This window comes from Tyto alba, unplaced genomic scaffold (assembly GCF_018691265.1).
Source record: "Tyto alba isolate M040663 unplaced genomic scaffold, T.alba_DEE_v4.0 Super-Scaffold_1, whole genome shotgun sequence".
Taxonomy (NCBI): domain Eukaryota; kingdom Metazoa; phylum Chordata; class Aves; order Strigiformes; family Tytonidae; genus Tyto; species Tyto alba.
The window spans coordinates 9,712,824-9,740,270 of NW_024881261.1; the positions used below are offsets into that span (position 1 = coordinate 9,712,824).

The following is a 27,447-nucleotide window of genomic DNA, read 5'->3' on the forward strand; positions in this document are numbered from 1 at the left end:
GCACAGAAACAATGATGCTCCCCCTACCACCTTACTCAGATGGGTATGTGGAAATAGCCATTTGTGAGTACTCTAGGCTCTACAGATGTGGGCTGATGGCCAAGAGCTCAGCTTGTAGAGCAGAGTCAATGTGCAAGGAGCTGTGTGGTTTGGGGAACCCACTACCTGTCCCTCTGATCTCTGCAAGAGGTTTGTTTCTGTTGCAGGCCACACCACTGTCTTCCTGTCCCCACTTCAAAGCCTGAGCCAGGCCCACGCTCTGTTTTGCCCAGACCCCAAAGTCTATGCGTGCCTTGAGGGTCAAAGCAGTGGGATGAGGATTAATCTCAGTACAATGTGAGCTTGGTGTGACCCTCATCCTTCAGTGGAAGGAGGACCAGATGGTCACACAGAGGGCCAGTGGATGTAGCTCTGGTGAATGATGCAGAGCTGAGTTCTGGTTCTGTATTTTTCAGCTCCAAAGGAGAGCAGTTGATTTTCTAAGTAATGGTTGTATCTCCTTCCACAGGAACAGTGGAGCTGCCCACTCAGGAAAGATGCCTAGCCTCTTCTCTTGCCAGGAAGACCTTGTAATAGGCAGGTATGGCTCCCTTGTCCCCACGCTGATGGCTTAACCTTCATGCTGAAGAGAAAACTTAATCCTTGTGTACCTTGTCTATTGTAACTTTGGATGTTCTTGTTCTTGATATAAAAATTAAATTCCTCCAGTGTCTCCAAAATATTGACCTGAGGAACAAGTTGTCACCTGTGCCTTATATTGAGGACAGACTGGATGCCCACTTCTCCATTTGGTGTTATTTGTGCACTTTGGGCATGGTGGCTCTGCCTGGGGTGGTGGAAGTCAAGCAAGAAAGATGTTACTGGAACCCAAGGACAGGGACATCTTCCTGTGAGATCTGCTCTACCCAGGAGGCAAGTCCTACCAGGAAGCTTTAACGAAGCTGCTGGCGAGTGCAAACTCACTGGCTCGGGGTTACAACCAGCAGCTGCTTGGGGAAGGTGGAAGGAGAACCCGATTCTTCAGCCCACCAGCCCAGAGCAGGGCAGGAGGTGGGTCACTGGCGAACTTCTGCCTGGGGTCTTAACACCTGGAGCCTCCGGGACCCCACACAGCTATCTCGGGACGTCCACGGCCTTTCTCGGAAAGTGCCCAAAGCCCCACTGCAGCCGGAGCAAACACCAGCCTCAACACAGAGGGCACCCCCGCCCTGGGGAGCAGCCTCAGGAGCCACCCCACGGCACCCTCCTCCTGCTGCTGCCGCTAGCCCTAACCCTGCTCTTTTCCCAGGCAGCCGGAGGGGCCCCACGCCGATGGGGAGGATCCACGCCGCGCGGGACAAGGCGCGGGGCCGCGCTCCCGGTCCCCGCTCTCCATCCCGGGCCGAGGCGGCCGTTCCTCCTCCCGGAGCCCCGATCCCGGCCGGCTCCGCGGCTCCGGGGCGGGGCGGGCGGGGCGGGGCGGCCCGGCCCGGCCGGGGGATCCGGCGCCGCCGGGGGAAGAGGCTGCAGGAGCGCGGCGGAGCGGAGCGGAGGCAGAGCCGTGTCCCCGAGCCCCGCGGGAGTCACCGGGCTCCGGTGCCACCGCTGCAGCCCCCATGGAGAAATACAAAGGTGAGGCGGGGCCCCACGCGTGTTCGTGCTCCGCGGACAGCCCCGCACGGGGACCGCCGCCCTGCCCTGCCCTGCCCTGCCCGCTGAGGGGGAGGTCGGGGAGCTGCGGGTGCGGCGTCGGTGGGGAAGGGTCTTTGAGCGGGGACAGACCCACTGACGCGGGACCGGTGCCGCTCGCTGTTCTCACGCGTGGGAAAGCGCGGCGGCGGTGGGCTGCGAGCCAGCTCCGGTGGTGATGTTTCCCGAGAGTGGGACCGGGGGTCAGCTCCAGAGAAGGGGGTCCCCGCGGGTGGGTCCTGAGCTCAGTTCCGGGGAGTGGGGATGTTGTCCGGGGAGTGGGGATGTTGTCCCGCGAGTGGGACCGGGCGGCCAGGGCGAGGGTCCGGCTCCGCGGAGGAGGAAGAGGCGGCCAGCAAGTGGGGCCGGGAGCCAGCTCCCCAGGGAGGCGATCTCCGCGAGTGGGGCTAGGGATCGGAATCCCCGCGAGTGGGTCCGGGCGGGCGGCGGTGGGGAGGGTGTGGGGCAGCGCAGCCGGGTCCCCCCGTACCTGGCCCAGGCACGGGGCAGCGAGGGAGGGAGGGAGGAGCGGGGGAGACCTCTAGTTTTACACCATCTGTGGCTCGGGACCTTTTTTGCCTACTTAAAAGCAGCATCTTCTTTCGTCTTCTGCAGCCCTTGAATTTGGGTAACGTTGCCTGCTCAGTCTTTCTTCCTAAATCGCCCATCTGCATGGACTTCCCACCCTCCCAGGCTTAAGAGGCACGACATTGAGTGTCCTGTTTTCTAAATGGAAGGAGGTTTGGTGGTTAGGGAGAGGGTAGGCGAGCTGCGTCCCTGCTTTCTCTCTGGCAGATCTCATCCGGGCTGGTGGTCACCCACGGCCCATTTATTTCCCCACAATCAATGGTCCTGGCGCTTCCTCTGTGATGCTGCTCGGTCATTATCACTGAGAATGGCTCACCTCGGATCTGTAGTGCTATGGGCAGCTCTTGGAAACTTCTTAAACTTCAGTGCACCTCACCAGCCGAGGAGGGAGGAGGTGGCGTGAGGGACAGTCGGACATGCGTGGCTACTTTGTGATTTCTGCTCCTGTTAGTGTGTAAAAGTCTCCCAGGAGGAGGTGGATCCAGCACTTGTGTAGCACAGAGTAAGTCTGCAGTAAATTTTACCTGTTGAGAGGACACGTGGCTCTCCTTGTAACTGCTGTCCTCCTTATGGAGCTTGAACATTTAAGCATGGGACTCGGTACTAGACAAATACATTTCTACCTGACCCCCTTTGGATGATAGCTGCCATCAAACTGGTGAGGTTTGGTTCAGCCTTAGCAGATGCAGTCAAGCTCTTGTTCCCTAATCCTCCTCTGATGGGGACTTTACGTTAAGGCATCATGTTGTATGAAGTTAATTTTTGCCAGGACTCTGTATTTTTTTTTGTCTATGCAAGTACTTTAGTATTCTGACAGGGCTGGCCCTGTGCTGCCTGTTGCATTTTGATCCTTTTCCTCCTTAAAATCAATACTTTACAGGGCTGATGAGCACAATAGTAATATACTGAAAAAGTGATGTTAAAGACTATATTACAAGTCAAATATTGTGTAGTTGTGTAGTTTTTGTTTTTCTGGCAGGGTCTGTACAATTCCATTCAGTTCCAGTAGCAAAGCAGTAGATTCATTAAGATTCAGCTATGTTTTGTATATTGTCTTTTTAAATATGCACACTGCTCCCTCAGAGCAGCGGGGATGTGTTCTGCACATGTGTAATGAATAGCAAGTGCAACTGATTGCAGAGCCTTGCCAGTGCTTTTTGTGTTACTGGTAACGAATGTGCGCGCGTGGGAGTGGGGGTGCATTAATGAGGGTAGGGAGGCATCTCCAGCTCCGCCGGGCAGCCACAGGTGATGGCAACATCTCGTTTAGCAGGGGGGCAGGTGTCCCCAGCATGGAGGGGTGACTGGAGTCACCTGGGGCTGATGGGGTGGGTAGGGGGGGAAGGGCTGGGCAGGGCCGGGCTGGGGGAGAACCTGTGGGAGTTGGGAGCCCTGAGGAGCAGGTGGAGAAAGCAGGCAGGTAAGTTGCTGTTAATAAGCGCTGGGGAGATGTGCTGGTTCTGGTGGGGATATCTTGTTGCTGCCATGGGGAGTCTTCATCCTTGGCGCTAGCCAGGCAGAGCGATTGAGCAGGGAAATCCTGTAATGATAGAGATGGGTGGACTCAGCGCTGTTGAGCAATGAACTGGTGTTCTGGGAAGGGGAATTTGACTACAGGATCTTTCCAATTACTTAAGAAATGAAGGTTGCAAGCATCAGCAAACAGCAGCGTTTCTTTCCTTTAAACATAGGCAGGGATGTGCTTTAATCTGAGCTCTGGCAGGCGCAAGAGGTGTCCCTCCTCTTTGGAAGGCAGGGTGAAGCAGCCGCAGGAATCTGTTTGGGTGGAGCGTGCAGGGCCAGGTGGGGTGCGAGCCTGGGAGGCCAGGGCTGGTGGCTGGCAGGGTGGCACCTGCGGAGTGGGAAGAGCTTGAGCTGTTGGACTCGCATGATGAGAAGTGAAGGAGGGATGGTGAAATTCTCCTGGGAATGGGTTTCCTTTCCCAGCTTCTGCACATGGGGACGCAAGGCCAGCTGCATAGGAAGACATAGACTTTTGACTCGTTAGGCTATTAAAGCTCTGAAGGATGATCTCGGTGTGTGACAGGGTTTTTTCTTCTGCCATGCTACAGTAAACAGTGTCTTCTCTCATTGATGAAGATGTTGTTTAAAAATCCACCTTCTCCCTGTGATTGAGGACATATGCGTGAGGCATAAGGGGCAACAGACCCGACAGCCCAAGGGGAGACCTGCAGGGAGCAGGCGTGAGTGAGGGCGGTCGCTGTACCCACAGCTACGTAGGGACAAGGACAGAGCTACTCGTCTCTTGCTCCTCCTCCATTCCCTGCAAGCACCCTCTCTCCTCCTTCCCATGTGTTTTACCTTTGAATGTGAGATTTAGACAACTGTCTCATCTTGTGCTCCCTGTTAGAGCAGCACTGTGGGTCCCTGCCCTGCATGCCAGGTGTGGCTGACTGGTCCGTGACCAGCCATCTCCAGCCTTGGGGAGGGGGGAGGAGGTGTTGAATGCACTGTTACTGATAAGGGTGTTGGTGGCACTGTTACCTGCCACCCCTGTCAAGCCCTCCCAAACCCACCCCTTGTCACCACTGTCACAGGTGATTCCCCCATGATGCAGCCCCATGTGCATAGTCTAAGATGTCAAGTGATATGAGCCTGGAGAGGTTTGTAAGGTTATTACTGCATTCTTAATGCGTTAGAACTCTGTAATGGAAATCAGAGTGACTTGCAGCTCAGTTCTTCAAAGAAAGGTGTTTGGCATTCTTGTTTTACTGTCTCTGTTGAGCAAAGACAGAAGCTTAATGTTTCTTATATGAGGGTCTCCTGGTGCTCTGCAGGGCATTGCTAGTGTTTGCAGTGCTCCTCTAAGGAGACAAGAGTTGTTTGTCTATGGAGGAGAGGTTGTCTTCTTTGCAGAAGCCAACAGTTTAGTGTTGATAAGGATTAAAATGGTGACTTCATAGAAAGAAAAGGTGTTTGCTTGTTAACATGTTTTACCTGGGAGGGAAAAGGGGTGTGGGTCTGTTTGGGATTTTGGCATGTGTTCTTTTTAACAAGCTCTTGCAAATACAAGGAGATGTGCTTGGGATTGAGCCACAAAGTGGAGATGTGAATGAAAGACACGATCCCTGGTAACAATCTGAGGCCCTTTATAAACTCTTGTTAATCAGAGTCAGAAATGGATTGATTCATATTAACATGATCTAGGCTCTATGCAAACATATGTGGTTTCTCCTCAGCTGAGCATCAACACAGCTGTTGTGTTTAGCTAATTGTCTTGGTGTAATTGGCAACTGGAGAAAACAAGGCAATGTATTCCCCTGTACCAAATCCAATACAATTTTCAACTGCTGGGCTGAGCCTTCCTTGAAATGCAGATGAAAATTAATGTCCTGCATAACCTCATAATCTATGCAGTAACTCTCACTTATGTGGTGAGTTTTGGAGATGGGAGGGGACTTTGGGGAATAGGCAGCAGGAGTGCAGAGTCATTTACTCAGCAGGGATTTAGGAGACTAAACCTTTTTCTGTGACTGAAACCACAGCCTGTCTCAATTATACATCTACTGTGTCCATTCTACCAACCCCTCCTACACACAGTCACCTGTGCCAGTATAATATTTCTGTCTCTTCTAGCACAGCTGCATTTCTTATGCAAACAGGGCACCTGAGGATGCTCTGAGCTGTATCGGGTGGACATGAACCTCCTCAGTGCTCTCCAGGCCAGGACAGTCTCACTGCAGATGGGCATGGAGGCGTATGGATTTTGGCTTCAACCCCATCTGAGGAGCAGCAATGGCCCTTGGAGTGTGTGTTTAGGTGCCAGTCCTGGGGGTGCTCCTTTTACTGCCCCCAAAATGGCCACTGAGACTTACTCCTTCTCCTGACCATAAACACTGGGCAGTGGAGGCAGGCCCCTGTAGCCCTGCAATTCCAGGGTCCGTGGTCTGTCTGTGTCACTAACAAAATTGCCAGCAGCCTGCTCCTGCAGCTCAAAGCACTGACAAGCTCTGTGTCTTTGGGCACCTCCTGGCAAGGCACGAGCCCTCACTTTGCTGTTGTGGTGTTTACCAGCGTGTCAGGCAAGTCTTGCTCCCCTTCCTCCACACACCTTCACCACTCTGTATGCGCCGTGCCCAGCTGGGGATCAGAGATACCATGTGAATGAGTTTATTGTTCAGGGGTTTTCACTGATCGCTTTCATTGAACACCCACAGCCCAGGAACACAGGGAGCGTCTATGCAAAAATGCTTGTACTGCTTTTTTTTTTTTTTTTTTGGAACATGGTGGGCTTTTTCAGCTCCCAGCAGCAGCAATGGACTGAGGGCAAGCAGGTAACTGAGCAGCCCAGGCATCACAGGGCTGCACATCAAAGCACTGCAGGCTTTAAAATCTAAATTCTGAATACTTGCTCCACAATGTTTCCATCTCAACATAAGAGCACATATGAACGATCTAAATGACTTGACTGAATCCCTTAAGATTTTATGACAAATTCAGGACCTGAACCCCATGCTCCCTAATTGATGACCAATGCCTTCCTGACATCCATCCTGCCTGGATCGGGGGAAATTTGGGAGGCTGTTCTCTTGAAGTCCCTGTAAACACAAATTAATCTGCTATACCCTCTGGAAAGGCAGGAGTCATCTGAAGCAGGGAAGTGCATCTTCGGGCAATAACAACTGGAGAGCCTGGAGCTATAGGGGACATCTTGGGGAAACCAAAAATCACAGGTGCATCTGTGATTAAAGATGATGTGGAACACATGCACCTGGGACGGAGGTGTTCCTCTTCAAAGCACAGATCCAGATCCAGCAAGTAAATTGGGATCCTGCAGTCACACAGCCAGTTTGACGACCTGTGTGTTGTTGTTTACTTCATCTTGGAAGTTGAGTCATTTGAGCTTTTTCTCTCGGGTCAGTAGACAAGACAGACTGGTCCAGTCTGTGCTGCAAACTGTCAGCAGAGCTCTGTGGGTCAGAGCTGTGTCTGACTTGGCCCTGCCTCACAGAGTTGCTGGTGCAGGTGCCGACCCAGCCAGTTTCTGGGCTGGAACCGCTTATTTGGCTCTGATCTGGGGGTGGATGGGGAAGTGTCAGTGAACAGGCAAGTTCCCTGGCAGCAGCTGGGAGAAGGTACTTTCATTGTAAGAGCTGTGCTTCAATTTGAAGAAGAGAGGTTAAATTTGAGAGCTTCTTGCTGTGTGCTGTAGTGCATGGTAAAACCTTGTGTGAACTGGAGGAATGACTGTAAAAGTTCAGAGAAGAAAAATCTGTTTAGAAGTGTTTAGTAGGAAGAGGCCAATCTCCCAGTACCCAAAGTTGTTATTTATTTAAAAAATAAAATAATAGGTTTACTTGCATCCAGGGAACAGAGCTTTAGGAGGGAAAAAAAACCTCCAAAACAAACACAAGTTGCTAAGGGTGGCCAGAAGAGCTGAGCCCTCTGAGAAGCTTTGGCGGTGCAGCGCTGTGCCTGCACGCACCCCTTCTGCGGGGCTGGGGCCGAATCTGGCCTCCCGCTCCGGCCACAGCCGACATGGAGAACAACAGGGGCCGAAACCACCGAGAGCGGTTTAGCTTGCGGCTGGCGGGTCCGGATGGGCACGAGAGCAGCTGTCGCTAAAGGAGGCGTGAGCGTGGTAATTGCAGCAAGCCCGGGAGGGTTTGGTTTGGCATCGCCGTGCTGCCACGGTGGAGGCCGGCTGCGGCAGCGCAGGACCCGCAGTGCAGCAGGGTGCTGCAGAGGGGAGGCCTGGGAAATGCACTGATTTGGTCTGAAGTTCAAAAGACGAGGGTCAGGACTCACTAAAATACTTTTTTTTTTTCTTTTTTTTCCCCCACTGACCTATTGCCTTCTTCATGGGCAAAATTCCATAGAAAGCACGTCTGAGGATAGTTTGGTGTATGGCAACATTGTCTTTGGTTATAAACAGCTCTGTCTGGAAGTAAATATCTCAGAATTATGGTATCAGACTGAAACTCCCACATAACATACAGACTTGGCCACTTGCAATTTAATGAAAGACAGTGTTTTCCCCCCTTGGGTGGACTATGCTCTGTCTTGCATAAAGATTTTTCTGATATCTTTTTTTTTCTTTTTCCCTTTGGATCTGCTTAAGATAAAAGTGTAGTGCGAGTCTTAGAAAAAGCCTGGGAAATAGGGATCCACAAGCCTTAGCTGGCAGTTCAGCCTGTGGGCTTCTTATTTCTGAGAGTAGGAATCTCCTCATGAGATAACCAGGAGCAGTATCTGCCTCCAGCACCAGGGTGATGCATGTGTTTTTTCACTTGATTTTGTGACTTAGGATACTGAATTTTTTAAAAAAATATTGTTAGACTCCCCATCTCACAAATAATTAATGCATCTAGGCTTGTGAGAGTCAGCACTGAGTTTGGGGTGTAGAGGTGGGCAGCTAAGAAGTTGGGGTACTTTTTGAAGAAGTTTGCATAACACTGTCAGCAGTGCTTTGAAGGGGGTGGGTCTGAGCCAGGAGATGCTTGCAGTTCATGCTCAAGCTGTGGCTTGAGCCCTTCCCTCTTGGACTGAGTTAGATGGGGATCAAGTCTTGGGCTGCTGCCAGGAGGGCATCTCCTTTCTGGAGCCTGTGTGTGCTCCAAGGAAGCCAGCACGGGCAGGTGGTGAGGGAGGCATGTGTGGAGGCTCCTGTGAGGTATCTGCAAAGAAATCTCTGATCCAAAGTCGCTCAGCAGATCTCATCATTGCTATTTATCACTGCAAAGTATGATAAGTATTAAAGCTTGGGAAGAAAGAGCTGGCTCACAGAGAACACGAGTTGCACAAGGTTTTCTGATGTCACTGGTGGCTTTAGCTGAAAGTTTCTCCACAAGTGTGTGTGAAACATGGAGCTTTATTGTGCTGAGGAATGCAACAGAGCCAGCTGCGGCCCCACAGCCTTCCAGTAGCACCATCAATTTGTCAGCTCTGTGGAATAAGCCAGTGCATGTGTCCAGTCAGTCCCAGAGCCAAACAGATCCAACTTCTGATCGTCCCACTGTGAATGAGCTGAAACCAGGAGTAACGCAGAGATGTCGTTTGGTGTCTGCTGGTAACAGGTATGCAGATGCAGCAGTTAGGTGGCAAACACTTGTGGTAGCAAAATATCACAAATGGAGACATTGGGGCTGCCTTTAAAAGCAGCGATGTGGCAAGCCCAGACTTCTGCAGCAGTTTGTGGCAGCTGGAGGCTGCCCCACCCTCCCCATCAGCAGCTTCATCCCTGCCACTTGGCTGGGGAGCATGTCCTATCTCCTCTGTTTAAATCCAGTATCTTCAAGGATCTTTTGTGTTTTATTACAATCTCTAAAAACGTGGCATGTAGTCTGGAATGGTGGGAACTTCTGCTGGTTTTATTTCATACTTTTCAGACCTCTCCATCACCCTGGGGTGTACAGAATCGGGCAGGGAGGTGGGATTGTAATGTATGGTTCCACATCTGCTATAGGATTGCTTGATCTTGGCAGCTGTTGGAGTGTGATAAAGCCCTGCTTGAAAAGAGAACTGCTTAGACTAATTGGACTCAATCTGCAAAGCAACCGAGATCTCTTTACATTGCTGTAGTTAGCTGGGCTGAGGGGTGGGATGTGCATCCATCTCATCTGACAACAGCCAGGTTTTCGGTCCCTGTTAGGAATTTAGTATGTATGCACATGGCTGAAGGCAGCTTTTTTTCCCTAAAAGACGAGCCATGTGTGAATGGCATGAACTAGGTCCAAGTGGAGGTGGGATGCAAAGGCAGGCAAGCCTGGCTGCTGCCTGTGGTCCGGAGCCATCCTCCCCAAGCCTGAGGCCACAGAAGAGCTGGCTGCACACTGAGCAGGGTGGCTCTTGCTCCACCGCCTGCTGCTGCAGGGGTCTCGAGTCTGCCGGGCAGCACAGTGGCTACGTGATTTTTCTCCTGAATTTTTTCAGGCCGTGTGGGTTGTTTGCCTCATCTGAGGCATGTTGCACTTGGTGCCTGGGGCTGTAAGTGTAACTAGTGATGGGGCTGCAGGCGGTTTTGGAGTTCAGCAACCTCACCGGTCTTGTTGAAAGATGGTCACAAGTAACCCAGAGCAGTGCAAAGTCATCAGTGAAATGTGTGTGTGACTGTTTTGCGTGGTTTTGGTTTCCCCTCACCTCAGTATTTGTGCACCCTGCTTACTTCTGTCTTGCTTTCCTGAGCAGCACTGTCAGAGCTGAATGCGGTTGCCAGTGATGCTCAGCCTGTGTGTGGTCACAGGTCTCTAAAACCAGTGACCTCTGGAACAAGTCATCTCTGCAGAGCCACTTCTTGTGTCCTCTGCCTCCTTCACCCAACCAATTCATCTGGTGATATCTCCCTTGGTTGGTCTATGAGAAAGCTGTAGTAAAATGTTAGGACTAACTTCACATGATGGTCCTAAGCAAGTGTTACTGGATTCTGTCTATAATTTAGCTAATTGTGACACTGAGGAGTTAATAATATAATCCTTTTTCTGCTAACAAGGACCTGTCTTGTTGCAGAGCCAGGGCTTGTTGCAGGCCAGATGTTCGCTGTGGTTTACAGCGGAGATGCACTCGCTTCAATACAAAACCAAAGGTCACGTTTCTTCTTGCTGATAGAAAACAGTAGTCAGCTATCATACCATTTAGCAAAGCAACACTTGCAAATGATTTACTCCTGAATTAAGCATGATATTATTTTATATAAACACAGGTTCTCATTACTGCTTCAACTTTATCCCATCTTCTCTCTTCCAGTCATATTATAGGATACATGCACATGTATTCACGCACAGTGTCTTTCAGCTTTCTCTAACGAGCAATGCTAGCTGATGATATTACCTAGTTGCCTAGATGCCGTGTCAGTTTAATTTGCTGCAGCTACAGCTTTGAAATTGTTCCCCTAGTGAGATGATACTTCTTGGAAATTAGATTGTCTTTCAGGTGCTGAAAGGAATTATTGGCTTGTTTGGTACTGGTTGCCCTAATGCAATACTGTACAGACCCTGTAACTGATTAAAGCGTGTCAGAAACATACCAACATTAGAAATTGTGGTTTGGCTTATATCTGAGTTCGTGTGAACTCTAAGGTCTGGTTCTAGGAAAATTCACCAGTTTTGTAAATCAGTCTTGAAGCATATTCATTATGCTTAACTATATTCTTGATTTTTAGGATACGGAGTTGTAACTCTATCTCTGATCCTGATCTGCAGCTATTAAGATACTGATAATGTGGTCTGTCATCTGAGCACTTGGATCATGGTAGCTAGTGACACTTTCAGCTCAATGGCTCTTGATTTAATCACCTGTATATGCCAAAATACCAATCAAATCTATTTAAATGGGTTACACTGGCTTATACTGAGCCAGCATAAACCAGCAATATATGAAGCAGAACAGACCTGGGTGAGGATGTAGTTGCTTTAAGCCTGTGTCTGTTATCACTCTGAACTAGTTAACTTCAGTGAATGTAGTTTTCGAATCAGGTTGTTCAAACAGATGCTCTCTTTGAGGGTAGAAAAGGTCTATTTCTGGAAATTAAAGTGGGAGTTGGAGGGGTGGAGGGGAAGCAAAACAGCAATCAAAATTCCCGTACGTTATCCTAGAGGCTGATTTCCCATGTCTGGCTGAGAAGAGAAACAAATGCTTTCTAGACCCAGGAGGCTCAGCATTCCCCCAAACACGATGATTTATTTTTAATTCTGATAGTTCACTGGAGCTCTTAAACCAAAAGAGCAATGACATTTTTATGATACTACTCAGCAGTGAATGCAGCGAGCTTTGGGCAATGCCCCGGCTGGAAAACCTGGGGTGCTGTCGGAAGGGGGTACAGGTACACCCGGCCGTTGGGCACCCACACTGCCTGCAGGCCCAGCACAGCCAGGGTGCTGGGGCAGCACCCAGAGGCAAGGTTTGACTCTGGCTGAAATTTTGTATTAAATGGCATGGGATTTAACTTTCTTGTTTCTTTGGACCAGCTACGTCAGCCTTCCTTCAATTCTTTGGCTTAAATAATGACATCCCCCTAAGCTTATGTGCTGTTTTTCATTTGCTGCTGATATAATTTTAGCTAAGGTGGGTCTTTTGTGGTGGACAGTTTCAAATCCCACAGGAATGTCAAAGCCTTGGAGACCAACAGGAGCACAGCCAGGTGTTGAGCACAGAGAATGGTACTTGTGTGAGAAGGTTTGAAGATCGTATATAGAGTGTCCTATTAGTGCTATGCATGTAATAAAATGGAATATCTTTGCAATTAACACAGGCTGATTACTGTCTCTCTGAAACTAGCACTACTCCAAAACCAGGATAAGAACCGAGGACTGTTGTGTACCACTTCCAGATCACACGTTCTTGCATCAGTCGGCTGCTTGGTGTCTCCATTAAGAAATGTGTAGGTCTGGAAGATACTCCAGTGCTTTCTTTAAGGTATTATAATGTTTAATTCTGGTCAGTCACCTCACACTGACATTCGTGATTAGCTACAAAATCTTTGCAGTTTGCTTTTGTTCCCATGCTGGACTGAGGTTTTTGTTGGAAATGCTCTGTTTTCAGCATATGTTCTTGTTTTTCTGATAAACATGAATGTCTGCTGGCCCACATTTAGAGGAGGTGGGAAGGGCCAAATTCATTCCTGGTGTCACTCCAGCATAGTCAGTGGGCTGACCACAAGGATTAGACTGGCGCTAAGATTTATATTGGGTTTACCGCAAGCTTTACCAATTTTTATTGATACATTACTTAATCATATTTCTGGTATAATTGATAAAAATGCCTTTGACATGTCAGGAAACCTAATTTTAACATAAAAAAAGCTGACTTGTGATAGAGGAGGAATGTAGAGCTGGCAACTCTTTCTCCAAACAGAAATGCTAACAGTTCCGGGTGCTAATAGCACAGACACAGCTGACCCTTGCTCCAGACATAATTATTTGGACCATGAAAGATGAGGAGGCTCTACCGCACTGGAGACGCGCTTTATGAAAATGCAGCCAAATAATCTGTGGAGACCTCAGCAAGGGCTGACGGCCCTCGGTGTTGAGGGCTGCGGAGCTGGTAGTGGAGCTTGCACCACAGCACAGACCCCATCAGTCCACAACATCTTCAACTTCTCCAGTGCTTTGGGCTGAAGCCTCTTCAGGTGCTGATGAAATGGTGCTCCTGAGAGGGTTTGCTAATCCCTGATTCTGGGTTGGAATTTCAAATTTTCTTTCAACTCCTGATTTTACTGTGGCCTTCCCTTGTTCATACATTTGCTTTTTGTCTGTTATTCCCAAACATGCAGGCCTGCTCTGCCACAGTACAGACAAAAGAAAGTTAAATATTCCATTTTCAATATATAAAGGGAGCTGCTGCTTAGCCCAGACAGAACCGGCTTCTAGATAAAAGAGTCAGATGCCAAACTGTTTTGTTTCAGTTTGAGCAGGAGAAGCTTTGATCCAGAGGAGATGACTCAGTCAGTAGCAGGGAACAATTCTTTATAGTGAGTTTAGAAATAAAACCCAAAGATTTAGGCTATGATGGCTTTGACACGTCAGTCATAGCGTATATTATGTGAAAATGAAAACCATAACATCTGAAATGAAGTGTGGAGGCTTTTCTGAAAAGAGAAAAAATCACTTTTGATGTTGGTTGCCAAGAGTTTTCCTGAAGCCAGAAAGGACTGGGGGTGGGGGAAGATCATTCCTATCGAGACAGGAATAATGAGCAACGTGGACAAACCAGGAAGGGGAAAGACTTCCTGCAGCACAGCTCAAACCAGAGGTGGGGCCAAGATGAAAATTGGGATTTCCTGGCCCCAAGTGAGGCTCCGTAATCCATGTGTGCTGCCTCCTCTTCACCCTGACCCAATGTGTCCCCTTTGTCACCACTTGCAGCACTCTGGATGAGAAGGCAGATGCGGTCAGACCCCGCTCAGTCGCAGAGTTGGCTCCAGTTGGATGGAGCAGGGATGGCCAGCTTCTTGCTACTGGGCTGCTTTTATCTGGAGCCAGGTGTCCGGGCCCAGCTCAGTGCAGCTGTGTTTTGTGGCACTGCAGCTGACCGAATAAACACAGCTGGACCCAGTCTGGGTCTCTGCGCCTGCCACAAGCGCACATGCGTGGAGTGAGCTGTGCGCTTTGGTTTTGGTGTGCTGCATGGCCAGGATCCTGGAGATGTGGTGAAACACATCTGGCGCAATGCAGCAAGCTGTTGGCAATTCCCAGTACGAAAGGAAAGTGTCACTGGTGTTCATTATTTCTGCAGCTTTATTCTACGTCCAGCCACTGGCCTACGTTTTGTTCTGTGCTACTGTCCTCTGTAGGCTAAAAACAAGTGGGTGTCTACCTGGAGAGGGCCTCAGAAAATTTCTTTGTTCTGTTTGGCTGCTGCATGCAGTAGGTGATGGAGACTTCTTTGGCACAGTCACCTTGTTGAAGTATCCTGCTACCAGTTTATTCCTGCTGAGAAGAATGGCCCAGCCCTCAGTCTTACAATCCCACCTCCTTGCCTGCACCATCTCTGGCATTCATTCTCCTTCTCACCAGCAGACAGCTGCTAGCTTCTCACCAGGTTATTTTTCTGCTGTCTTGGCTTGCTGGCAGTCTGGACGGGGATGAGAACAGAAGCAGTGTGCTGGGAAGAAGGACCGGTCCACTGGGTAGCAAAGCACTGTCAAGTGGACTCACTTGGGGTGTTGAGGATGCACAGGTCCTTCGGAGATACCTGGAAGCAGGGACTTCCCTAGTCTGTGTTGTAGTCCTGGTCACAGAATCTCTTACGAAATAGTAGTCTGATTAGGGGGCCCAAGCAGTGCAGGCATAGAGGTGATGAAATTAGAGAGGGAAAAGATCCTTTAGGTCATCTAGTTTATCCCATGTTCCAGAAAGTGCATATTCTGGTGTTCTCCCTATTTAAATGTGGACTATTCCCAGTGAGGTGACTTGCCCCAGTTCTCTCAGGGATTGTTGCATGGTCTAGGAGGTCTCATTACTCCTATAGATATGATATATAAAGGCATCGTATTATTAGTATTGAATGTATATAATGGAAAAGTAACATAATTTCCTTTCTTGGCATGACCAAAAAAAAAAAAAAAAAAGGCCATTTTCACTGATGCTAGAGAACAGCCAGTGCTTGGAGATAGCTCAGGGCTTCTTGGAGGGAGGCAAGGTCCTCCCCGGGCGCTGAGCTGGGCTGCAGGCCGGCAGCAGGGACTGCCCGGCGGTGGCTGGGCAGGCTCCCTCCGCTCGCCGCGGCTGGTGGGGAAGCGGCCAGGGCAGCCCCGCCAGGGTGTGCGGGTGAGGGACTGAGCTCACGCTGGGATGGAGCAGGGCTGATGGGCTGCAGCCCTCCCTCGAGGAGGACCGAACAGGGTCACTGGTGCTTTCACCCTGGGGGGCGTGGGAGGGAGATGGCATCTGCTGTCCACCCTCCACAGTAGAGAGGGCTGAGAGCTCCCAGATGTCACCAAGTCCTTCTCTTTCTCTTCCAAATCCTATTTTTAAATACCATTATCGTGGTTTGTTTTGCTGATAAGTTTCCAGGAACTGCCACCATTTTCAAAGTCTTGCAGAGACAGAGGGAGGTTCTTTCTATGAAGGCATGAGGACCAGACGATTGCATTAATTTTTCTTTAAATAGTCTTATTGTGGCAGTGACTCCCCTGACACAGAACAGATTTCTTTAGCCCCAAAATTCTTCTTTTAGATTATGTCTTTTCCCTAAATTCCAATCTCTTCAATAAAATAGTCTTGAATGTATTCTTAATGAGGTTCCAAAGGGACTTTGAGAAGTCTTTACCCCAGCCTGCTGCTCAGAGCAGGGCCAACACTGAACTTGGGACAAATCCTCAAGCAACCTGGTCTGTCAGGTCTTGAAAACCTCAGAGGACAGACCTGCTACAACAAATTTCCATGAAGAATTTTTTTTCCATTTATCCAGTTGGCACCTCCCTGCTTCAATTTATGTCCACTTCTTGTTCTCCCACCATGCACCGCTCTGGAGAGCTGGGTCTTCTCTTTATTGTCCTCATAGGTGTTGGAGGGCTGCTCTTAGCTCCCCCGACTTTCTCCAGGCTGTGCAAGCCGTGCTCAGCTGCCACTTGTTCCCTCCTGCTTCGTCTCAACTCCTTGGTGCCAGGGGCTGGATGCTGCCCATGCAGTTGTAGACGCTGTAGCCTTTCCTACAACTTTCTTGAGTTACTTATCAGAGCAGCTTTTGTATTCCTGCTCAACAAAGTGCTGATGTGACAAGAAATCTGAGCCTTGCTCTGCCAGGAATTGTACTCATTGCCTGCGCCTGGACTTCTGAAATTTGTGAGGTAGGTGTGAATATAAAGGGGATAGGGAAGGAGAATGGGAAGAAAAGTGTTAGGTGAATTTAGCCTGTTCTCTGACTACTATTCTCAGGTGGCATCAACATTGTAATTGGGCTTTTAAACCTTAATCTGCAGCGGTGCTGAAGTACGTCTACTAACTTGAAGTATGTGAATAGCTCCAGTGGGCTTGCAAGGGTTCTTGGCCTAGAGTTAGCGTAAAAGTGGAAAATAAGTTCAATGAAGATGGAAAAGAAAAATGGGATATTGCAAGAATGTGAAAGGGGTTATGTTTGATTGTGTCAATGGAGATTGACAGACCTAAATTGACCATGACATATAAGAAAATGAGAGGATGATGGACTGAAAACAAATTGCAGTTCTGGCTAATCCAAAGTAAACCTCCATTGGCATGTAGCATGGCACTATGGGTGCACTCCTAGTTTCTGGTGGTGCTTTTGATATTCCTGTGCTTCAGTTTACTGCTGTCTTGAGTGCGTAGCACTGCCTTTACTATAAAGCAGTATTGTGAAAATTAATAGCTTTACCCAGTGGCACCACGTGAATGTGGAAGGAAAAACGTTTCCTTGTGAGTAGCACTGGTGATGTGTATGTTAGCAAAGAGATTGGAAATGTGGGCTTCAGCCCTCCAGGAAACCGACAAAAGGAGCTAACCAGAGGTGTTACTGAGAGTTATCCAAGTGAAGCCAGTGGGAGCTCGGGAGTGTTTTACCTCTTGACAGAAACAGTCCTGTCTATTGGGTGGACACACACAATGAGAATACTAATCTACAGCTATAAAGCTATAAACCTTTGCAGTCAGTTGGGAGTTTCGCACAACTTCCAGTTCTCATAAAATTGATGTTTATGAATTATAAATACCCATATATGCACCTGAAGACTTAGGTGCCATAACTGTTTTAACTTCTATTAATGTATGTAGAATTATAATCTAACTTCATTCCAGAATTGGTGGCATTCCTCAAAGCCAAGGTGTGTACAATACTGCAGTATTGTCAAGGAGGTCTCTTAGGTGGAAGGAAATTGATGTGATAAATCTTGTATCAGAAAACCAAAACAAGTCTGTAGAAATTTCTGCTTGCAGTGAAGACCATAATTTTTAAGTATAAAACAAAGAGATAATAAATAATAAATCCAGCAGGGAACAAGAAAATCATGCAGCAATTGCAAAAGGTCCAAACATATGGAAAATTCAATTATATGGAGAATTAAGTCACCATTATGTAATCAGGATCAATGAAATGAGCTGATGTCAGTATTGGACTGGCTTAATGCATGGATGGAAAACTGCGTCCTCTCGGAGAGACCTGCTAATGGGAGTGGAAGCTCCATGCACACGGCATTTCCATTAACTGTTGTTTTTTCACCTAGGAGGGGCCTGATCCAAACCTAGCAGAAGTAAATAGGGTTTCTACTAACCTGCAACTGATCTGGGGTCTGAATCTGAAAGATCTGTAGAAGATAGCAAACAGTAAGATCCTGTGATGAACATCTACCTCATACTGGTTGTTTGGGGTGAAACTTACCACTTTCTTTCCATCTGTCCGAGCCTTTTGCAGTACAGATTACCTGGTCATCCCTCCGGGTAGGGCTGCAGTGGCCCACTGACCTTGGAAAGCCCCTGCCTAGGTAGGAGTTTCCTTTCTGAACCCCTGGCAGTGTACTGGAAGGGATTGTACCCGTCACCAGGAGGGAGGGCTGTCTCCTATGCCCAGGGCATGGAGGCTCCAGCAGCATGGCACACTGGTAGTGTTACAAAAGTGCCTGGAGACCTTCATAGCCACCTTATGTGATCCCGTGAGACAGAGCATGTGGTGGGGAGGGGGTGTAGAGCAGCAGAAAAGCCCCTGTGGCTGCAAAAGGTGTCCTGGAGGAGGGCATGCAGCTGAGGCACCCAGAAAGGTCCTGTGCTTGTTTTTTTGTCGTGACAGGGCTTGGTGGCAGCAGCAGTCTTGGAGCTTGTCCCTGAAAATAAGCCATCATTAGCATGGCAGCTGTGCAGGAAACACCAGAGCACTCTTTGGGGCGAGCACACTTAAGTTGATGTTACTGGAGGATTGTCCTTCAGAAAGAGTGGCAGCGGTGCCTAGTCCTAGACATGGCTCGTGTAAGGGAATTTGGCAGCACAGAGCCACCCTCCTGGAAGAGCTGCTTGGGTTCAGCACAACTTGGCACTGTCCCCCTTTGGCCACTGGTTACTGGGCACTTTGGCCCTGAGAATTCAGCCAAGCATCCTTGCTGCTGATTTGACAGCCAGGAGGAGGTTTTGGGTGTTTCTAGGGCATGATGTTTTTCTGGTTTAGATTTGGGGGTTTTTGTTGTTTTCGATTTTTTTTGTTGTTGTTGTTTTGGTTTGTTTCTTTCTGGTTTGTAAGTGAGGATAATGGGGAGGATACAGCATGTAATGGTTTAGTGAGTTCACGCTCTGGGTATCTTGGACACTAAGTGATTAAGGCATTGCACTGTGACTTACTGAAGGTGCACTTTAGTGATGAGCATCAGCCACATATTAACTAGAAGGGATCTTCTGATGAGAAGCAATGGGCTTCATAAGAGACTCTTCCCCACATAAAATAGGTTTTATGTTTTTGGAGTGTTTCTGTGTAAGAAAACATGCCTCTGAATCAACAAACTGGGGAAAAATGTCAGCTGTTAAATGTTAGTGAATGGAGCTGTCACATGAAGTGAGTGTGTGGGTGGCTTCACATTAACAGAGATGCCAGAGGTGGGGAGAAAGTCATGAGGGAAAAAGGGATGGGATAGTCTGACCTTTGACAGTTTCCAGTCCAGCGAGAGCCTGAAGGGAGTGACCGAAGTGAGTGTGAGGTCTCTAAGGGTGTTGTCACAGGAGAGGATGAGTTGCTGAACGCCTCACACCCACTAGAAAAGGGGAGCTGCCGTGTGTGCCCTTAACTCTTCCCTTGGCCAGGCACTTCTGCTTCTTGCTCTGACAGTCAACCCACCCCCTGAGCCAACCTACCTGGCTAGTCTAGCAGGGGAAAAAAAACCCAAACCAAACCAACCAAACCCTTTTGTTGCTATATGTACTTTCCACTGAAATGGAGTTGATACGGCTCTGCAGGGTGTGATGGATACCATCGCAAGTACAAGTGAGGGCTGAAACTATGCAACCAAAGGAAGGGAAAAGGAAGAGGAGAGAGGAGCACAGGGGCCTCATTAGCTCTATGAGTTCCTCATTTGGAAGGTTTTAGGGTCCCTGAAATGAGTTTGATATTTCCGAAAGTGAACTCATGGAAAGGATATGGAAGGGGCTATGACATGAAGAGAGCAAACGAGACTTACCTCCTTAGACATTTCTTCTGCATTTCTAGTAAGCCTGTTCATCTTAACTCAAAACACATTTTATGTGATATGGAATAATCACTCCTAAAATGATGCTAGAGAGGGGAAGACACCCTTGGCTTTTTAAGCAATGTTAAAGTGATTGTGTCTACTTCCTGCACTGCAACTATGCAAATCCGTTGAAAGTTGGCCAATGTCTTTCCTGAGAAACAGCTGCTCAGAAATTTGGGAGGAAAAATATTTTATTCCTTGCATTCTGATGGGTTTGAGGCTCACCAGCTGGTTGAGAAGCCTGCCAAGGCTCTGTGCTGTTGTGGAAATGTACAGTAACTGGGCATAAGTAGCTCTAAGCCCTTTTTGGACTTAAGTGTGAAAATGTCTTAATGCTGGGAAGCTGTTGAATGTCTCTTTCAAAGCAGAAATAAATCAGAAGGGAATTTCTCTGTCTTTGCCAACAAATAAGCTCATTCTGGGGAATTTACTGTCCCTGTTTCCACAGCACCTCTTAGGCTCTGCCTGTTGGCTGGAGCTGTCCAAGCCCTCCAAGGCCTTCATGCTGTTAATGTGTATGTTTGAAATAGGATATTCTACCTAAAAACCCAGTTCTTAAATTGGATTTTTTGACTGACTGTATCCATAATTTGTGTAATTTCAATCTGAGGACCTGATTCTCACCATAATGAGGAAAGTCTCCCATTGACTTCAAGGGAATTAGACTCTAGTTCTAGCAGGCTGGATTAAACAAGGAGAGGCAGATAGCAGATTTCTGTCAAAATTACTTTGTTCCAGCGAATGCAATTTCTGCCAGTGTTTTCTGTACTTTTTTCTTTTTACCCTGAGTAAACAGTTCTGATTTGCTCTTCTCAACTCCTTTCCCACCCACAATATGGAGAAAAAGTTTATACAAAGTATTTTGTTTGGTTGCTGTAAGGCAAGTATTTTGTTTGCTGTAAATTGAAAATAAATATGTTTGCCCCAGTCTTAAAGCCTGTCTCTGGATGGAAAAACTGGATGTTTTCTGTCTTAGGATGAAGTGGTGGTACTTAGCCACAGGGACAGCCTTGTTTAGCTCAAATGTGTGCTCAGGTTACAATGTTGTGGTACAAGAGGGTGGTCTTGTAGATAAGTAAAGAACTGGACAAATTTTGGGGCTGCAGAAGAAGATGATTGTGGTTTGTACTCTACCTGAACTCCTGTCTTCAGGGTGTGTGGGAAGGGGGCCCCTGCCTGCAGTGAATGGTTGAAGGTTACGTGAGCTGTATGTCACCATTTTGTGAGAGTTCTGTATAGACATCCTATCTGTCCAAAGCTGCTCCTGTGGCCGGGAGCTGCTTGTGTTTGGCTTTTACAATGGGATAAAGATTGCAGGTGCTGTCAGTGTAGTAAGGGTTCTCCAGGTACACTTCCTCCCTCTGGTTGGAATAGGCCAGTCTACTTGTAGCAACCCTGTCCGTTAGTGAAATTCAAATCAAAGTTTCTTTAATGTACAGTGAATTGTTCTCTTGGGATGAAGTTCAGACTGCAAGAGGTCAAGAGCCCCAGACTTTAACAAAGCAACATCAACCTTTTTTATGATTTTGTATACACTATACAAAATTTCTGAACAGGATGTCCTTCTAACCCTATGAAAAGAAAGGCCAAGAGAGAAAGTGTGATGCAGTAGTGGGAGGGATTCAGATGCTGCCAAAATGGTGTGATGTAACTTGATACAGTGCCAGCATTTCCTCTGTAAACTGAATGCAGGTGAATGCTGGTTAAAATGAGCCCACACAATATCTATCTACTGCATCTGTTGTTTGGTTTAATGTAGCATCTAGAAATACAGGTGAGGGAACTAGATTCTGTCTGTCTGGGGATATACGAGTATTCTTATCTCTGTGTTTTACATCCTAAAACAGAAACACAAACAACCCACAGATATGCAGTGTTACTCGCTCTAAATAACTATATAAAGAACCCCAAACACATGTATATGTTTAGTAGTAGACAGCTTGGGAAAATGTTGGCTTTATTTATTACACCCTATCATCTTACAGTCTTGATGTGTGTAAAAAATCTGATAACTAGCTTGGTGGCTGAAGGGAGAGCAGTGGGTGTTTATTGACTTTATTAAGGCTTTCGACACTCTCCCATAACATCTTCATAGGCAAACTGATGAAGCACGAGCTAGAGGAGTGGACGGTGAGGTGAGATGAAAACTGGCTGAACTGCCATGCTCAATGGGTTGTGACTGGAGACAGGAAATCCAGCTGGAGGCCAGTCACTAGTGGTGTGCCCCAGTGGTTGATACTGGGGCCCATACTGTTCAACATTTTCAGTAATGAGCTAGCTGAGGGGGCAGAGTACATCCTCATCAGTCTTGTAAATAACACAAAACTGGGAGGAGTGGTTGATACACCAGATGGTTGTGCTGCTGTTAGGAAGGACATCACTAGCCTGAGGGAATGAGCCAGCAGGGATCTCCTGAAGACAAAGTCCTGCCCTTGGGGAGGAATAACCTCAGGCACCTGTACATGCTGGGGCCAACCAGATGGAAAACAGCTTTGCAAAAAAAACACTTGGGGGTCCTGGTGGACACCAAGTTGAACATGAGCCAGCAATACACCCTTGTGGCAACAGGCCAACAGCCTCTGGGGCTGCGTTAGGCAGAGTGTTGCCAGCAGGTTGAGGCAGGTGGTTTTTCCCCTTTATTCATCCCTGATGAGACACACGAGGAATGCTGGCTTCAGTGCTGGCCTCCCTGGTACAAGAAAGAAGCGAACATTCTGGAACTGGTTCAGGAAAGGGCTGTGAGGATGATGAAGGGATTGGAGCATCTGTCACAGAAGGAGAGTCTGAGAAAGCTGGGACTGTTCAGCCTGGAGAAGAGTCAGTTCAGGGGGATCTCATCCATATGCATAAATGCCTGGTGAGTGTGGGAGTAAAGATAGACAGGCTTTTCTCAGTGGTATCTGGTAAAAAGACAAGAAGCAATGGGCGCAAACTGTAGTACAGGAAAATTCCATTTTAATGTAAGGAAAAGCTTTTTTGCTGTCAGAAACTGGAACAGGTTGCTCTGAGTAATGTGCTGCAGCTGACCCTGCTCCCAGCAGGGGCTCAAATTCGACAGTTTCCTGAGGTGCCTGCTCATCTTGCCCATGGCAGCAGTGAAACCTCTCAATTGTCAGCATAGTCACTTTGAAGGGATTTCTGTGGTTGGTGAGAAATCTGGGATGGAGCATGCATTACTCCAGCCCTAGCAGCTGCTCATGCTAGGTACACCCTTAGTAACGGAGGAGGAACTTTTAAACAAAAGAGTATTCAAGACATCCTATGATGCCTCTCCATAGAGGCACAGTCTGTATCGGTCAAGAGAGTTTTAGCTTCCTGGAGCAGGGCCTGTGTTCCCATGACACAGCTGCATGGATGAACACCCATCCCATCGCGCTGGATCCACATTTGGCACACTCCAGGTATCTGTGAACTTGTGGCTCTTAAGCTATTCTACAGATGAAAATTTCGAATATTGAGAGTGTACTGTCAGGGCTGGAAAAAGAGGCTTTTCTGTGCTAATGGATTTACTGCTTCTCTGATTTCCTCGAAGCACTGCTAAATGTGTCATGCAGAAGAGTGGTTTCATCAGCAGTTCTGCTTGGCTGGAAGGAAAACACTCTCTATTTTATTTATTTATATATTTGCTTGGTTCAACATGAGGTCTCTCTTGGCAGGTCAGTCTCTTCCCAGGCACTCACAAGTGGCTGTTTTCTGTTCCTTTGCCGTGAGTGAAAGGTGAGCTCCCACCCCTGGCCAGCTGTGGTTGATGTGGGCAGAGCTGATGGCCAGGTGGTCCTCCAGCCCAGCCAAGTGTGGTGTTTGCCATGTCAATACTCCTTGGCTGCCCTCTATTTTTAGAGGTTTGGAAATGTCTCTGGGATGTTCCTCGCCAGAGGATCTGGCACATTGGGTCTTCTACACGTACTGAGCAGCTGGGATTTCTAGTGGAAAGGCACATCTGTTACTCCTTGAGTGTGGCCACTGTCAAGGTTTCCATCCCTCCAGTAAAGCAGTTCTTAGCCAAAGGCTTGGTAATCTCTGAATTTTTCGGGAGGACAGGGAAAATGGAGTAAGTCTTCAGAGTAACTGATTCTTTTTTTAACTAAGAGATTAGTCTTGTTTTAAATTACAATATATTGAGTCAGTGTCTTGACACGCACAGCTGTGTTGGTGGAAAGCTGCTGGAGGGCTTGGTCAGGCAGGATCCCAGGTGTCTATTGTAGCTTTGTGCAGGATGCACCTTGCAAGGGGCCTTGCACAGCTGCTTGTGGAGGATGCCGCGTGGCTCCTGTGCTTCGCTTTGCTTCTCTGGTGGGAGCATTCCTGTCAGAGGTTTCAAGTCTGCCCAGCAAAACAAATGACATTGTTTTCACGTGGTGTAAAACCGCTCCCTCCACCTTCCCCTGCACCGCTGCCGTATCCCGGCTGTAAATCCTGAGGGGAAACAGCAGGCTGAGTCATCTGGCGCTGTGTGTGTATTTACAAAACAGAAAGGCTGGAACACTGCAGAGGCTGTGAGGAGAAACTGATGCACAAAAGATCTTGGCCAGAGATGTTGGGTTCCCCCCACGCCCCTTTCCTCTCCTCAGGCTTGGTTGCTGACACAGATCGCCAGGTTTCAGCTGTGAGGTGATCAGTAGGAGCCAGTTCAAGAAAACTATTGATGAGGCATCAAACTGCTGGGCTAAATGTGCTTGCTTTTTCCTTGGAAAACCTCACACGTGAGCTCCAGGCAGGGACAGGACCATGGAAAAAGGCTTGCACAGGGAAGGGCTCTGAAGATTTGTGATGCTCGCAGAAAAGATAAGCGCTGGTTGCACTTGCCCCACAGCAACCAAGGTGATGGGGAGGCTGCCTTTACAGCTCTGGCTGTTTCTGCTGCTCCTTGCATTAGCTGCAGACTGCAGCAATGTAATTTTGATCTCACTCATGCAAGGGTAAGTGAGAGAGAGCACCAGGGCTGCTGCTGGGGCTACTTTGGAGTAGGGTAGCCTGCTGCGGCTGGTGAGCAACCTGCGCTGTGACATGGAGGGGCTGAGCCTAGCCTGGTCCCATGCCCTGAGGGTTAGCTGGTTGTTTTGCAACCTCCCCACATTCCCTCTCATCTCCTTTCCTCCTGGAATAACAAAATGAGAGCAGGGAGGTTTAGGTTACTCCTCTGAGTCTCTCTCTCCTCCACCTGCTCCAGCAGCTGATCTCTTAATGAGCAAAGTTGCCTGGGGAAGCCATTTGCCCAAGGGAGGCCATTCTCCTGCACTGTTGCAATGATTTCTTGTGGAAACTGCATGTCCAGCCTTGCTTGTGGGTGCTGTTATCTCTTTTCATGCTTCCCCTGGAAAAGCTGCTTTTCAGCAGAAGGGCTGTGGTTGCAAGCTTCCTTCTTCCTGGAATGGGCAGGGTGAAACTCTTTGTGGTCCTGACACTGTCTGACAGGAGGTGGAGATGGTGGAGGAGGAGAAGTACAGTGGGGAGAGATTGCTCCTTTCCTCTCCGCATATCCCACCCGCACTATGAGAACGGGGAGTTTGCTGCTGAAGCAAATGGGCAGGAAATGGGAAGTGAATAAAGGAAAGGGCTCCTTTGCATGCTGCGAGTGGGACCTGTGGGACACGCTGCTCGGGCCAAGGAGTCACTGCTATTAGCCTAGATCTTAAAAAGGGCTTGTTAACTGGATGTAACCCAAATCTCACCAGACCTCAAAGCAGTAAGTCTACATCCTGCCTTGTGGCTAGGCAAAAACAATCTGTGCACTTGCAAGAAATACAAAGCAAGTATGCCATGGGCTCCTTGGGCTTGTGGGGGTTGAACAGCAGCTGAGGTGGGGCAGTGTGGTCTTGCAGGCAACACCTGGAAAGCCTGAGCCTGTCCCTCAGCAAGGCAGCGCAGCCCTGGGTGGAAGACGACCCTCTATAAGGTGCACTGACAGTATCTCAGTAAAGACTCGCTGCCCCATCTGGTTGGGGTTATGTACCACGCTGAGACCCCAAAACTTCCCCTTCTGAGACCGCAAAATGCAGACTCAAGCCGTGTGCCCTGTTGGATGTTTCTCGGGTGGGCTGCTGCTGCAGTGGATCAGTTCCTCTGTGGAGTGCCAGGTATCGATCTGGGTGTGCTGGCCCAAGGGTTGTCACCACTACTGCATCCCTCTGGCTTTCCAGGGTCCTGGTCTGGGATTTGAAGCCAGGGGATTTCTGTTTGTTTGTTTAAGAATGTTTTATTCATTTATTCCTAATTGCATACAGTTCTCATCATTGCTCAGGCAATGGCTTTCAGCTATCTTGAAATGAAAAGAAAATACATGTTTGTCTTCCAGCACCTTGGGAGCCAAGGGAAGCCTTAGCCAGAGCCAAGATGTAACGTGGCAGTACAAACACTAATATCTGATGTTCCCCCAGATCTATAATTAAGAGCCGATGACTTTCCCAAGGTTACCAGAAGGACACTAGCCTACAGGACCCAGTTGTCTGGCTGCCATAGCACTAAACCTGTTCCTATGGCAATGAGTTGATTGCTGTTGGATTTTGTGCTGATTTCAGGTTTTTTAAAATTTTTCTTCTTTTAATTTTTTTTTTTTTTTTTTTTTTACAATAAGTACTGCTACATATCTCCTTTCTTCCTGATGCAGCCAGGATCTCAGCACAGTTTCTCAGCACTGCAGCATCCCGTAAAGGCTGCAGGCAGTGCCAGGCGCTCTGCGGGGATGTTGTGGGAGGCAGCCCATTTCCCAGGGGTCCGTCAGTCCCGATACCATCGCGGAGGTGAAGGGGACCAGTGCAGCTCCAGTGGCTTCTGTGGGGGGCTGTGCTGGAGCTGCCACTCAGTCATTTTTTTCTCATAGTATTTTTGTCAGAGGAATGCACCTCCTGACCCGCCGCTTGCAGCGCTGCCTAGGAGAGCAGAGTGCTGGGAAGGGGGGTCCCAGCTGTGCTCCGGCTGCAGCGCACCTAGCTGCTCCTATTTTGGGAATGGCTGGGTGTTTCCAGGTCCCCTGGGTATGTGCTGCGTTTGCCTTCTTGCCATTGTTAATGCTACTTGGACAATAATGAGGACCTGACAACCAGCCATAATTTATGATCTATTTATTTCTTATTAAATAAGCTAGAGACAAAATGCATCCTGCTTACCCACCTCTCCCCTTTTTTTTTGCAGAGGGGATGCCTATCTGAGTGGGAAGCATGCAGGGAGGGATGTGTTGGTGCAGGTACCAGCCAGTTTTGTTGCCTGGTCGGTGTTCCCAGGCCACACCTAGTGTAGCGAGGGAAAGAAAAGATATTTTTGTCCTATTGAAAATTTGGGTCCTGCTTCCGGCCTGTGCTGGAAAGGGAAATGTGTTAGGAATGAGCACAATGTACATCTTGAGAAGTCTTCTCTCTGCTCACTTGTTGGGATGCTTTGGGAGGCTTTAAACTGACTGCCAGATGGGAAAGCACAGGCATGCTCCTGCCTGCTTTACTACTGAGACATCCCTCCCCCCAGCCTGAGCACAGGCTCAGATCCTGTCAGATTTGCTTAAAAGTGAGTTGTGTGGGCAAGGACGCGCTGTCAAGGGATGGAGTTAAAGGATGGAGCATGCTTGACTTCTTGAGTTGAACCAG

General features: G+C 48.4%; 1 protein-coding gene across 4 annotated transcripts in view; it reads left to right on the forward strand.

The window, feature by feature from the left end:
* Positions 1-1,324: 1,324 nt before the first annotated feature.
* AFAP1L2 (actin filament associated protein 1 like 2) overlaps positions 1,325-27,447 on the forward strand; it is a 71,972-nt gene continuing 45,849 nt past the window's right edge. For 3 of the 4 annotated variants that reach the window (XM_032988631.2, XM_032988632.2, XM_032988635.2), the window contains exon 1: positions 1,325-1,611. In XM_032988631.2, coding sequence (XP_032844522.2) covers positions 1,596-1,611 — 16 coding nt within the window. In that variant the 5' untranslated portion in view covers positions 1,325-1,595. The remainder of the gene's footprint in view (positions 1,612-27,447) is intronic. The other variant, XM_032988634.2, reaches the window with a different exon arrangement.